Genomic DNA, 15185 nt, shown 5'->3' with positions numbered 1-15185 from the left:
CCAGATGTCTTCTGTTCATTTGTTGCTAAGGAAACACAAGACTTTGAACTTGAACATATTTAACATGATCGTGACAAAAGGAATCAACAGTAAAACTAATTTAAATGGACCACTAATAAAGCTGAAATACCTTTTAGTCAACAGTTTTAAATGATCATGAAAAATAACTAAAATGCACACTGAATATAAAAAGATATGACAGTAAGAATTAGTATGTAGAGTTAAAAACAAAAAAAGAAAAAAAGTGTAAGAAACAAACAGAAGCTGACATAAAGGCCAATACAGGGCCTTACCGCTTGAGTGCGCCAGCCAATCTGGGCATAAAAAAATGTGGTCACTGGGAGAAGCAAGGAGCTGATTACCTTTGCCAAATGGAGATCACAGTCTGTTAACTAAATGGACCCAACCCATATGCGAGATCAGCTAGTGGGGTGACCTGTCAAAGGAAAATGAGCTACAGATACTCCCAATTATATCAGACGTATGCTAGACAGGCCAATCAATGAATCTGGGCCCATTGACTGGCTGTTATGTGCCACAGTAATGTTTGTTACAAAACTAAGTGTACTGAAGAATGAGCTAGGGATACAACAAGCTTCCTTTATTTTACCACTGGCATGAATTCTGCATGAATTACCTTATTTTGCCAGCTTAAAACTGGGGTTTTCGGGGCCTCGGGGAATCATTTAAAAAGTACAGTTTTGTACCTACCATAAATGTAGATGTTCGAAGATCCACATTGCTGCAGTCCTTACTTATGGGTAGTCCGCTGTCCTCAGTCGGCCCGAATACCAAAGTATTAGGCTGACGTCGGTCATGGGCGACTAGATCTGACATCAGAGCGTCAGGGTATAAAGGCGCATGACCGACGTCATATCCTCAGTCTTTTCTTGCCCCAGATGTCAGAAGGCCAAACAAAAAAGGCCACAGCCAAAAACAGAATACCTCCCAAAAACAAGCCCAACAACAACCATCACCTAAAGCATAGCATCATGTGAAACTACAGTGGGGAAGGAGGGAGGGTAAATTGGACTGCAGCAATGTGGATCTTCGAACATCTACATTTATGGTAGGTACAAAACTGTACTATGTTCTTCATCTCACATTGCTGCAGTCCTTACTTATGGGCAGAATCCCAAAGCAACGGGAAAGGGAGGTTGGTAAAAATCATAGAGCATTAGGGGCTGCTAAAATGCCCTGTAAAACTGCAGTGGCAAATCCAGCCCTAGACTTAGAATAAAGAGGAAGGTGGTAATGTTTAGAAAAAGTATGCACTGAACTCCAAGTAGCTGCCTCCAAAATGTCTTTGTAGCTACCCCCTTAGAAAGGCCGTAGAAGTAGCAGTAGCCCTAGTGGAATGAGGCCTGATTCCAGCCGGAATCTCCTTACCATGATGGGAATAACAGAAAGAAATACAAAACCCAATCCATTTAGAAATAGTTTGTTTTGAAACAGGTTTACCCTGTGAACCCAAAGCAAAAGAAACAAACAACTGCTGAGACTGTCTGAACTCCCTGGTTCTGCTCAAATAATAACGCAACTGTCTGTGAATATCCAAAGTATGCAAAATTTTCTCCCCTTTATTTTGGGGTTTGCATAAAAAGTAGGCAAATGAATAGTTTGGTTTAAGGCCACACTAGAAACCACTTTAGGCATAAAGGAAGGATTAGTGCATAAAGATACCCTATCCTTATGAAAAATCAGGAAAGGCTCCACTGCCATGAGGGCCTGTAATTCAGAAACCCTTCTTGCAGAGGTAATGGCCAACAAAAAAGCAGTTTTCCATGACAAATACTTTAACTCGGCAGTAGCTGCAGGCTCAAAAGGTTGTAGAGTAAGTTTTCCAACACAAAATTGAGATCCCAAGCAGGAGTAGGAGCTCTACGTGGGGGTCTTATATTCTTTGCCCCTCTAAGAAATTGCTTAAACAAAGGATGAGAGAATAAAGGAGGGTCACAATCATAGTGAGCAGAAATGGCTGCAGCATGGACCTTTATCGAGGAGAAAGACAAACCCTTGTCCAATAACTCAGTAAGATATTGAAGAGCAACACTTAAATCAGGTTTGGAGACATCAAAGTCCTTTCTTTGCTCCAAATAAAAATCTCCTCCATTTATCAGAGTAAACTTTCCTGGTACTAGGCCTCCTGGCCTCCAAAATAACATCAAAACTTGTTGTGGAAGCTGAGACCCTCCAGAGTCTAAAACAGAATATGCCAGGCTGTTAGATGCAGAGACTGAATCTTGACATTGAGGAAGTGACTGTCCTCTTGTGACAAAAGGTGCGGAATCAAAGGCAGAGGCCATGGAGGTTCTCGTACTAAACTCCTCAGTAGTGGGTACCAGTGTTGTCGAGGCCAATCCGGTGCTATCAAAATCATGGTTGGCTTGTCTTGTCTGGCCTTCAAAAGTACCTTGGGAAGAAGAGGCAGAGGTGGAAAGGCATATACATGCAGATTGTTCCAACTGAATGATAGGCGTCCACCTTCCAAGCTGTGTGATGAAACATTTTGTGCAAAACTTTGGCAACTGGTAATTTAGTGGAGAAGCGAACAGATCTATGTCTGGAGTTCCCCATAACACTGTCAACTGTTGGAATACATGAGGATCCAATTTCCACTCGTGAGGATCCACTATTTGTCTGCTCAAGACATCTGCTAAGGAGTTCTGTGCTCCTGGTAGAAACCTTGCCTGAAGATTGAGGTGTAGATTGAGAGCAGTTTCCCACAGAATCATCGCTTGCCTGCAAAGAGGGTAAGAATGGGTTCCCCCCTGCTTGTTGATGTACCACATGACAGTAGTGTTGTCTGTTTGAATCAACACCTGCCCTGGGTGAAGTAAATCTTTGAAAGCCATCAATGCAAACTGGATTGCTAACATTTCCTTCAAGTTGATATGCAAATGTTGGAGTTTGACAGGCCACGTGTTTTGCACCCATTTTCCATTGAGGTGTGCACCCCAAGCCTTGTCCGAGGCATCGCCTCTGGCTGGGTCACAGAGAGTCCCTTGTTTAGGTGACATTCCTGAGCCCACCACAAAAACTCCTTCTGAATGCAAGGTATTATCTGAATGACAGTGTCTAGATCTTGGCAGTGCTGTGTCCATACATTTTTGAGATACCATTGAAGCTTCCTCATATGCAATTTGGCATTGGGAAGCACTAGAATACAAGATGCCATGAACCCCAAGGCTTGAAGGACTGTCCTTGCAGTCAGCCTGGACCGTAGAGACATTTGATGGAAATAAAGAGAAAGGCTTCTTTGTTTGTCCGGGGTCAAAAAGGCCATCTGGGAAGCTGTATTCAGTCTCACACCCAGAAAGCACATGTCCTGAGAGGGTACTAGACTGGACTTTGTTTCGTTCACAGAATACCCAAGGCATCTTAACACTGCCATCACATACTGTAGATGATGAAGAAGTTCGTCCTTTTCTTGTGCAATAAACAGGCAATCGTCCAAATAAGGATAAATCTGTATTCCTCTTAGTCTGAAAAATGCTATCACTGGAGCCAGAATCTTTGTGAACACTCTGGGCGCAGTAGATAAGCCAAAGGGCAATGCAGAGAACTGATAATGTAAATTTCCAACCCAGCAGGTACCTCCTGCAACTGGGCCTGATAGGAACATGCAGGTAAGCCTCTTTGAGATCCAGAGTAACCATCCAGTGATCTTTTTCCAACAGAGGTAAAAGTTGTTGTAAAGTCAACATCTTGAACTTTGGAATGTCCAGGTAAGTGTTGAGGATAGATAAATCCAAAATTGGTCTCCACGTGTTCCCTTTCTTTGGAACTAGAAACAGGCGAGAATAAAATCCTAGGCCCACTTCTGACAGAGGAACTGGCTGTATAGCTCCTATTTGAAGAAGTAAAGAAATTTGTCTGTGAGCCTCTATCCTTTGCCGAGGAGGGACGTCTGGCATGCCTTTGAAAGGAGGCATGGTATGGAAATAGAACTTGTAACCTCGGTTTATAATGTCCAATACCCATTTGTCCTGGGTGACTAAATGCCAATTTTGCTTGAAAAGAGCCAACTTTCCTCCAAAGGAGCTGCCAGGCAAGAAGAATCTGGCAGCTGAAAATGCAGGTCATTGGGCCTGTTTACGAAAGGACTGGCCCCTGCCCTCACCAGCAGATTGAGCAGGCGAACTCCATTGTCTCGGCCTGAAGGTACCCTGAGCTCTGCCCCTACCACGTCTAGATCTACCCCTAGACTGAGAATCAGAAGAAGGTCGTCCACCCCTTAGTAGGCCAATTTCTACTAAACTTTGGAGGTTGTACCTGCAAAAAATCTTTAACAGTCTGCATAGACTTAGCCTTGTCTTCCATTTTCTTTAAGACTGACTCCACAGGAGGACCAAACAAAACTTCAGATTGTAAAGGGGCATCCAGAATTCTAGACTTAACATGCTCAGACAAATTCTGATCCTTAAGCCAGGCGTGCCTACGAATAACTGAACCAGTGGCAGCCACCCTAGAAGAAGCCTGTAAAGCATCAAAACCACATTGCAAAGAGTGCTTACCCACCTGTTCAGAAACATGCACTATATCCTGCAATTCTTTACACTCTATGCCCTCTGCCAAAGCATCCACTTTAGATCTTAGCTGAGAAAGGAGGAAATTCTGATACTTCAACATATGAAACTGGCAGTTCAAAGCTCTCATTGCTAAAGTAGAAGAGGTATATACCTTCTTACCCCATCTATCCAAAGCTCTAGCTTCCTTATCCAGCGGAACCGGATTCTTAACAACAGAGGCTCTAACACCCTTAGGCCCCTGACTAATAGTTTCTGGGTCCGCCCTAGGACTCTTATAAAGATATTTATGAGCCTCAGGCACCCTGTAATACCTGTCCGGTTTAACTGGAGCAGGAGGCACAGAATCTGGATTAAGGGAAGCTTCCGAGAAAACATCTGAAACAACATCCAAAACTGGAGGTATAGCTAAGGGTCTATGCTGTGGTAAAAACAAGAACTCCCTAAGTCTCTTCCGTGAATCAGAGTAATCCTGTCCTTCCCACTTAAAATGCTCCCTCATGGAATGCAGAGTATCTGAAAATGAAAAATCCTCTGGAGGAGAAGCAGAAGGAGTGGAATCCTCTGCATCAGAATCAGAATAAGGAGGGAAATCTTGAATGTCCACAAAAAACAAAAAGAAAGAAGCAGCATAAACTGGATAAGAAAACTTTTTTCTTTACTGAATTCGGATTCTGGTACCTCGGCCTTCGCCTTCAAATGGAACAATGTTACAAAATGCAAACCAGTTTAAATACACCTTGCACAACCAATTAAACAATTAATCAATCAGAATAAATACTTCATAATTAAAGAAATATACATACATATATATATATATATATATAAATAAATATGTAATAAATAATAAATAATTACATTCCACAGAATAAATATTATTTCATATATTATAATTCTAAGTTCATACCATTGGGAAATAATGTTCCAAAATTTACAATAAACCTTGATTCCATACTCAATAATTTGTTCTGAAAATTGAAATTATTTTCACCCATTCCCCACGGTTTAGCCAAAATACTAAATTTGAAACCAGAGTGGTCCCCCTCAAGGAAATGACAGAAATGGCAAGCAACTGGACTATCCAGTCTGTTATTCCTAACATCCCCAAGATGTTCCAATATTCTTAATTTAACCTTACGTTTTGTTTGTCCTATGTACCATTTTGGTTCCAAGCAGCTGCAACCAATAATATAAATCACCCCTGAAGAATTGCAATCAAAATGATCTAATGCATGGTAAATAACCCCATTAATACTCTGACCATCTAAGTTGATAATTTTATCACAAATTTTACATTTCTTGCAAGCAAAAGAGCCTGCATTGAATACTCTCTCCTTCCTACCCTTGCTTCTTAATAATTCTTTCAGATTTTTACATCTTGTGTGAGAGAAAACAATGTTATGTGGAACGATGTTCCCTAAAAATTCATCACTAGTTATAATGGGCCACAAATTCAAAACTATTTTCTTCAAAACTGTAGAAAAGGCACAGAATTTATTTACAAAAAATATTTTATCCATCTCCTCAAAAACTTTCCCCTTAGACAAAAATGAATTGTTCACAGATTTCCTCCTGTTCATAACTATATTTTCATGTTCATTCAAATTTAACATTTTTTCTACTTTAGTTCTGTTAGAATAAACAATATTACTAGTGTAACCTCTGTTCATTAATTTTTTACAAATGATGTCAAACTCCCTTTGTATATTTATATTTTCAGACGTATTGGAAGCAATACGTCTGAATTCCTGAAGCAAAGATTTGATTAAAGAATAACTATGCATGCTGTTTGCATGCAAAAAATTATTAACAGCTGTCTTTTTATGAAATGGTTTATGTTCAATTATGCCCTTAGTGCTAACGTAAAAATGTACATCCAAGAAATCCATATTTTCAACATTAATCTGATAAGTAAAATCTAGTCCACATGGATTTGATTTTAAACCCATGATGAATTCATCAAAATCTCCTGGATCACCCCTGCACAAGAACAAAAGATCATCTATGAACCTCTTGTAAATCAAAACTTTGTCTCGAAAAAACCTTGTGGTATAAATAAATAAATTTTCAAAGTAACTCATAAAAAGAATGGCATAAGATGGTGCAAAACTGGCACCCATTGCCGTTCCCTCCTTCTGTAAGTAATATTTTTTGTTAAATTCAAATACATTATGAGTGAGACAAAATTCCACCAATGAAATGATAAAGTGGGTTTTTGGTCCTTCCCCCATAAAGGAAAAAATAGCCTCTAAACCCCATTTCGTAGAAATGGATGTGTATAATGAAACCACATCCACACTGGCCCAAGGTGGCAATTGGGTTGTTTTCAACAGGAATAAATACAATTCCATAGCCCTTGAGTTACTTTCAAATAATGGGGTCTATATGTCTTTATCTATAAATCCTATTGTTGAGTTTAACATTAAACTTTTGGAATTATTAGAAAAAGGTGAAAGACTTGGTTTCTTTTCACCAAGTGATGTCAAAAAACTTTATATTAAAAATCCCAATGATGCCAGATTTTTTATTTTGCCAAAAATACACAAAGATTTAATCAATCCACCCGGTCGTCCAATAGTCTCAGGAAAAGGGGCTTTTTTACAAAATGTGGGTATATTTTTGGATTCTATACTTAAAGAATACTTAGTGAGAATTCCCTCCCATGTAAAAAATACTAAGGAAGTGTGTTATAACTTCAGAGGAAAAACATGGCATGATAGTTATTATTGGGCCAGTGTGGATGTGGTTTCATTATACACATCCATTTCTACGAAATGGGGTTTAGAGGCTATTTTTTCCTTTATGGGGGAAGGACCAAAAACCCACTTTATCATTTCATTGGTGGAATTTTGTCTCACTCATAATGTATTTGAATTTAACAAAAAATATTACTTACAGAAGGAGGGAACAGCAATGGGTGCCAGTTTTGCACCATCTTATGCCATTCTTTTTATGGGTTGCTTTGAAAATTTATTTATTTATACCACAAGTTTTTTTCGAGACAAAGTTTTGATTTACAAGAGGTTCATAGATGATCTTTTGTTCTTGTGCAGGGGTGATCCAGGAGATTTTGATGAATTCATCATGGGTTTAAAATCAAATCCATGTGGACTAGATTTTACTTATCAGATTAATGTTGAAAATATGGATTTCTTGGATGTACATTTTTACGTTAGCACTAAGGGCATAATTGAACATAAACCATTTCATAAAAAGACAGCTGTTAATAATTTTTTGCATGCAAACAGCATGCATAGTTATTCTTTAATCAAATCTTTGCCTTTCGGTGAATTCAGACGTATTGCGTCCAATACGTCTGAAAATATAAATATACAAAGGGAGTTTGTAATGAACAGAGGTTACACTAGTAATATTGTTTATTCTAACAGAACTAAAGTAGAAAAAATGCTAAATTTGAATGAACATGAAAATATAGTTATGAACAGGAGGAAATCTGTGAACAATTCATTTTTGTCTAAGGGGAAAGTTTTTGAGGAGATGGATAAAATATTTTTTGTAAATAAATTCTCTCCTTTTTCTTCAGTTTTGAAGAAAATAGTTTTGAATTTGTGGCCCATTATAACTAGTGATGAATTTTAGGGAACATCGTTCCACATAACATTGTTTCTCTCACACAAGATGTAAAATCTGAAAGAATTATTAAGAAGCAAGGGTAGGAAGGAGAGTATTCAATGCAGGCTCTTTTGCTTGCAAGAAATGTAAAATTTGTGATAAAATTATCAACTTAGATGGTCAGAGTATTAATGGGGTTATTTACCATGCATTAGATCATTTTGATTGCAATTCTTCAGGGGTGATTTATATTATTGGTTGCAGCTGCTTGGAACCAAAATGGTACATAGGACAAACAAAACGTAAGGTTAAATTAAGAATATTGGAACATCTTGGGGATATTAGGAATAACAGACTGGATAGTCCAGTTGCTTGCCATTTCTGTCAGTTCCATGAGGGGGACCACTCTGGTTTCAAATTTAGTATTTTGGCTAAACCGTGGGGAATGGGTGAAAATAATTTCAATTTTCAGAACAAATTATTGAGTATGGAATCAAGGTTTATTGTAAATTTTGGAACATTATTTCCCAATGGTATGAACTTAGAATTATAATATATGAAATAATATTTATTCTGTGGAATGTAATTATTTATTATTTATTACATATTTATTTATATATATATATATATATATGTATGTATATTTCTTTAATTATGAAGTATTTATTCTGATTGATTAATTGTTTAATTGGTTGTGCAAGGTGTATTTAAACTGGTTTGCATTTTGTAACATTGTTCCATTTGAAGGCGAAGGCTGAGGTACCAGAATCTGAATTTAGTAAAGAAAAAATTTTCTTATCCAGTTTATGCTGCTTCTTTCTTTTTGTTTTTTTGTGGGGATTTCGTTTGGATTTTGATCCAAAAGTGTGTGTTTTTTTCTTAAATCTTGAATGTCTTCAGCAGAAGACTCTGAATCATCTGAGGCCTGCTCCAAACTTTCCAACTCTGGCTCCATCCTGGGCCTCTTATCAGGAGGGGGCATATAACCTCTAATTAAAGTAATCAAATCCTCTGCCATTTTAAGCATGTGCTTTTTAGGCACAGACCCTGAAGAACCAGAACTGACACCAGAGGAAGGCAAAACAGACCTGCCCTTAGAAGGAGCCTTAGAAACAGTAACAGAAGGCCTAACCACCTTAGGCATAGAAGGGAGAATAGTAACCTGAGAGGCCCCTTCAGCCTGACCTGCCTCCTGAGAGGCCACATCATGTAAAATCAAAGTTTCCCCCTGGGACTCAACAGAAACTTCAGCCGGATCCACCTGTTCAGCTGTAGCTTCTAAAGATCCGGCATCCGTAACGGACGAATCATCCTGCCTAGGTTTTAAAGATTTGTCTTTGCGCTTCTTAGTAGAAGTAGGCGTCGGAACATCCGACGACATATTATAATTACACCTCTTGCCAAAGACTAACCTAGCGCAATCTAACCTCCGTTTTATAGTGCGCTTATTAAACCTAGCACAAAACCGACACCCAACTACGTGCTCGGTCCCAAACAAGGAATACAAAGCGAGTGGTAATCCCTATGCGGTATCTGTTTCCCACAAGAAATACAATTATTCACTTTTTCTGACATCCGGTAAGTAACTGAGGCAAGAAAAAACAAAAATATTCCCCAAAGGGGTACTTAGCCCAACTTGGTATCGGTCTGAAACTCCGAAAACGAAAAATTTCAGAACGCCGAACGGCACTTGCAACGCTGCTTCTGCATCGGACCATGCGGCAAAAAAGACTGAGGATATGACGTCGGTCATGCGCCTTTATACCCTGCCGCTCTGATGTCAGATCTAGGCGCCCATGACCGACGTCAGCCTAATACTTTGGTATTCGGGCCGACAGAGGACAGCGGACTACCCATAAGTAAGGACTGCAGCAATGTGAGATGAAGAACATCTAGCAAGTACATTAATTACCAAACACAAAAAAAGTGCAAAGGTCAAACACACAATGTACTGAATATTCAGCGTTAAATAAACTGAACAAACCTGGGCTATTCTCTGCATTTTCAACTTTAGAGACCACTTTAACGTCTTCTAGGAAAAAAAGAAAGTGTTACAAAATACTGTGGGGTGACCAAAGAAAGACTGGCATGGCCTTGGGACATGGTCTTCTCACTGACAGGGTTTGTTCATTAGCTCCACCTTCACAGGGATAAGGACAGTAAGACTGGGATCCAAGACATCTGGAGATGATAAAACAACTGACCTCACGCAGGGCCTTGTGCAACAAGCAGGCTTACCTCCAGCCTACCAGGAGTCAGTTCACTCAATCAGAAATTACTGCTGATATTCAATCGCTCAGAGCTTCCAGCGATGCAGCCAGTTATTGCCATCATCCTCACCAAAAAGAGTGCCATCACTGCTCATTTGCAAACTCATCTTTGGGGTTTTAACTTCTCCAACCCAAAATCAATCAGGAAAAGTGACTTCACTGCCATACCCCCCTTTTTTAATGTAAAAGGCAAGTGGAAGTTAGGTTGGGAACTTGCTGCAGCTGTCAGCCCTGAGACTTTCACCAGGCACACTGTTATACAAAGCACTCCACCTATGCCTTAAGAAATAGATAATGCACCCTGCACCCTGGCTTGCAAAGCTGTAGCAATGGTGAAATCTGAACACAGTGGAACAAGGTAGCATTGTCTCAAAGAGCTCATCAGATCTGACAACGCAGAGTAGCTCACAGAAAACTTCTGATATGAGGATGCAGCCATCTTCAGACCTGAAGAAGACAGGCCTGGACAACTTGGATCCCACAGAGGTGGAGTCTTGGATACATGGGCTTGCTGACCTGAAGTGGTAGGAGCTGTAGCAACAATTGGGAGGCTCTGCTCCAAAAGCATCTGTCTCACTACAGTCTACACATCATCTACAGCGAGGCTCCTAGAATAGCGAGGGGACTGCCTGGAGGGAGAATTCAGTCTATAAAGAAAAGAAAGCACCCTTGACAGGACAGTGGAACGGTCCCCTACCTTTTAGGTTTGGGCTCCCCATCATTGGGACCATTCCTGAACTTGAATCATAATGGTAAAAAGGCCTGACTGGAAACAAGTCCAGATTGTGTACCCAACCCTGTTCATATAGAGTTGCCACAGGCTGGGCTATGGATCGACTCTACCCGAGGGTCCCACTGTGTCTTGCTCCCCATCAGACTGAAACATGTCTAAATCAATAGCGAAAACTGAAAACCTGGAGTTCAGTCCAGTTGGTTAGTGTCTTCCACTCTTCGACAGGTCAAAATGGTCAGTGGCTTGCTTCTCCCATTGGTCAGATTCCCCAAGTCCTGAAATGTTGGCACTCCAAAGCTGTGCCCTCCTACTGACTTCTGTCTCAGGCTTTAATTCTGGAAAGGCCACTTCCATTTGTCTACTTGCAATGGATGCACATCTTAGTTCTATTTTAATGGACTTTAAAACTGTTGGCTAAAAACTGTTTGCAAACCTATTACTGGTCCATTTAAAAGTAATTTACAGCCAATTCTCTCTGTCATGGTAATGTAACATGCTCAAGGTCTTGTGTTCCTTTTGTAACAAATGATCTGAAGATGTCTGATCTCACAGATGAAAGTGCTAACCTTTTCAAAATATTGGTATCAAATAAAAAGACCGTGAGTCTGCACTCCTTCCAGAGTACTCATTTTATTTCTAGTAAAAGATAAATACAGTTAAAAATATAAACAAACAAATGTGTAGTTACACCTCCTATGTACTCAGTGAGATGTGTTGAGTGCATTTTATATAGTGTGTGTGCGTGCGTGTGTGTATACTTACACATATGCACTTATCTTTACAGTTTGCCAATGGCACAAAATCAATGTGCAAACTAAAAATGCAAGAAAAAGAATATTAGGCTGTGATACTACAACTATATACTAACTAAATTTTATGAGCATTTTTAATGACAATATATAATATGACACTGTGTTGGTGTAGGTTGTTCGCACCTGAGCAGACCATCTGATTTCATAGTTAACAGTACTAGACTTTTATTCAAATTAAAACATAATAAATTTATAGCACAGTGGACTGAGTCTTCTCTGTTGCTGTATACAGTACACATTCCTTCCTGCAGTTACCGAACACTCCTCTTTATACAACTACCTTTAACGGTTAAAAACAGCAAGCACAATTATGTGATTCCAGTTGTACAACACCCTTTAATACATCACCAAGACAACCTTTAATACATCACCAAGACAACCTTTTAGCTGAAATACGCAAACTTTTAAAATCAGAATATCTTACACTAGCTGGTAATATCTGATCAGAGTCCCCTTAACATGCAACACAGAGCTCTGTGGTCAGGCTGTTCACTGAATGAGGTAAAGCAGCAGTTTCTAATGCAAGACTATTTCTACTGTTAGTGCATGTGTGTACATCCACAGTACCTGTTGTCGAACGGCCTGCCTCATGGCCAAACTGATGGGACCGGCTCCGGCAAACTGGCTCAGCATGGACTGTCTATTCTGGTGCAGCAACTGAAGGTTAAAAAAAGAAAGAAAACACATTACTGAAGACCATCTAAAAAGTGAAGTCTGACATCAATACACTGCAATTCATTCAAAGCTGCAGCTCAGGCCCATAACACAGAAAGACAACACTGGACACAGGTAGCTCAGAAACTGAAAATCAATACCAACACATTTAATGGCAATTTAAGGAACAATGCTTTCTGATAAACATTTCAAAATTATTGTTTTGTTTACAATATTCCACTCTGCATTTATCGTAAGTTTAGTGTATCCTCTAGGCTTTCCTGACAATCTCTCAAACATTTCAGCTACTTCTTATACTAAGAATTAATGTCAATGCCATATCCTGAAGCAAGACAGCAGCAACACCTACCAGGGGTCACAAAGACAACAGTACAAGATAATTTATCTTGTTCAAAAGTCTACCTACCTCCTCTAAACAAGTGCAACAAATGATCCACTCGTTATGCTTTATTACAAAACTTACTGCACTGGTACAGTCAAGTGCTACACTTTCTGGCTGGTAACCCCAGCAACCAATGTTACTCATATTCATTCAGCAGTCTTCTCCAGAATGAATACCTGCTGCTGAACCTACACAACACTACAGAGTAGGAAGACTAAAAAAAAAAAAGTAAACACTTTCCAACTTCTGACTTTTACTGTAGCTGTCAGACTGCCGTCTAATTCTGCTATTCAACCTCCTCATCCAGCTATCCATCAGATACACCAATCCGGTTGTTAGGGTGCTACAATAAGTATTAGCCCCTTATAAACTGCATTACTGCTTTTTTTCATGCATCTTCAACCTCAAATTTATTTGTGTGCTTAAACCAAAGAGCGAGCTACAAAGGCAGAAGTGTGACATTTACGAAAAATACCCAATACAAGACAAAACAAGTAAACAAAGTAGAGATAAAAAACACAACAGATTAGTCTGTAGTTTGTGTCTGAGAAACTGCACAAAGGCACAAGTTCGTTATGATAAAAAGAACTTCTCCACAAGCCAGGCCAAACATCCAAAAACCCAAAAGATTTTTGAAAAGTTTAAACCTCCTTCAAAAATCAGGCAGAAGAATAATTTTGTACCATTTGAAAACCAATATTATTTACAAAAAAGGGGGTTGCTATGGGTTCTCCCTGTGGCTCTTTATTTGCCAATATTGTTATGGTTCAGCTGGAAAACCCAGTTTTTAAAAGATAGTTAATTTAGTGACTGTATTAGGCTTTACGTTAGATACCTGGATGATATGCTTTTGGTTTGGAAAGCGACAAAAGAGAGAATAGTACCCTTTTTAGATTACATTAATAATACCATGAATTTCTTGAAATTCACTCATGAGGTAGGTGAAGAAAGGACTACTTACTCAGATGGACTATTAGAGAAAGATAAAAATAATGGGAAATTTATTTCACAATTACAACGGAAATAGACCTATTTGAATACTTTCTTACATTTTACTAATGTGCATCTTACAGCTCAAAAGAGGGAAATGATTAAAGGACAAGTTATCGGTGCTGCTAGGATGATCACAGAGAGGATACACACTTGATAGGAGGAACGTAACTTACTGAAGGACATGTTTTTGAAAAGAGGGTATCCAACCACTTTAGTTAAGAAACTGATGTTTGAGAGGTTATTAAAAAAACGGGACCAGAATTTTTTTGTGCCCATATTAAATAATAAAGAGAAGATTTGTATCACATATCCTAAACATCAATATCAAAATTTCAGTCTCGATAGGAATACTGAAGGAATATCTTATATGAATTCCTTCATTACTACATATAGTCTGTGTGATGATTGGGGAGAGATGGGCGAAGGCTGCCAGCCTAGTCAAATATAATTTGATATATAATTCTGGCATTTGTAAATACATGTAAAATACAAGCATGTTTTCCTGAGTGTAAAAGAATACTGTGAAATGGGGAACTGCAAAATATGTGATGACACTGCGCTCTACTGGCCCAGTGAAGCATGTTGTGACCCTTTCATGTTTTACAATTCGGCTCCAGTGCGTCTGGATGAAGGTTTCATGCCCATTGTTTTAAGGCTAAAGTTTATGACCAGAATTTAGATGTGGAATGTGCTTTACTGCTCTGGTTTCTGTAGAGTATACATGTGAAATGACTTATATTGTTTTAAGGTTCTGAGCAGGTGTTAGATTGCTAAATAATGCAGTGTGTGGCCTGAGAACGCCAGACGAAGTGTTAAAAATGATGCAATTTGGGAGGGCCTTAGAGACATGTTTGTTAGTAATGTTTAAATACCATTTCTCACAAGAGACTGGGAGCATTTTGATCTTGGATATCTAACTCAGCACTCTGCCTTAAGCTCACTTGTAAGTTTTAGCACTGTGATTTCTTGTAGGAATAGTTAAAGCTAGTAAAGATTAATTAGGTACTTTTCTTTGAAATCAGACCTGTCCTACTGTATTATTTTAAGCTTCTGTGTCATCTCTGAACTCTTAGATATCTTTGTGGTGTAGTAGTTTTGTCTTGTGTTTTAATTATTTATTATTAAATATTTTTAAAACCTTCTACCTGTGGCTGGTTTATGTAGAGATAAATTATGCTTTATAGAGTTTACTGTCTAAACCCTTCCAATAAGTCTAGA

General features: G+C 38.9%; 1 protein-coding gene across 4 annotated transcripts in view; it reads right to left on the bottom strand.

The window, feature by feature from the left end:
* The window catches only part of NCOA1 (nuclear receptor coactivator 1), a 1171950-nt gene that overhangs the window by 244137 nt on the left and 912628 nt on the right, over positions 1-15185 (bottom strand). For all 4 annotated transcript variants that reach the window (XM_044062390.1, XM_044062389.1, XM_044062386.1 and 1 more), the window contains exon 15: positions 12485-12574. In XM_044062390.1, the coding sequence (XP_043918325.1) occupies positions 12485-12574 (90 nt within the window). The remainder of the gene's footprint in view (positions 1-12484; positions 12575-15185) is intronic.

This window comes from Protopterus annectens, chromosome 2.part1 (genome assembly GCF_019279795.1).
Source record: "Protopterus annectens isolate FY-2018-M chromosome 2.part1, PAN1.0, whole genome shotgun sequence".
Classification (NCBI taxonomy): Eukaryota; Metazoa; Chordata; order Ceratodontiformes; family Protopteridae; genus Protopterus; species Protopterus annectens.
This window is presented reverse-complemented; position numbering and strand designations above follow the sequence as displayed.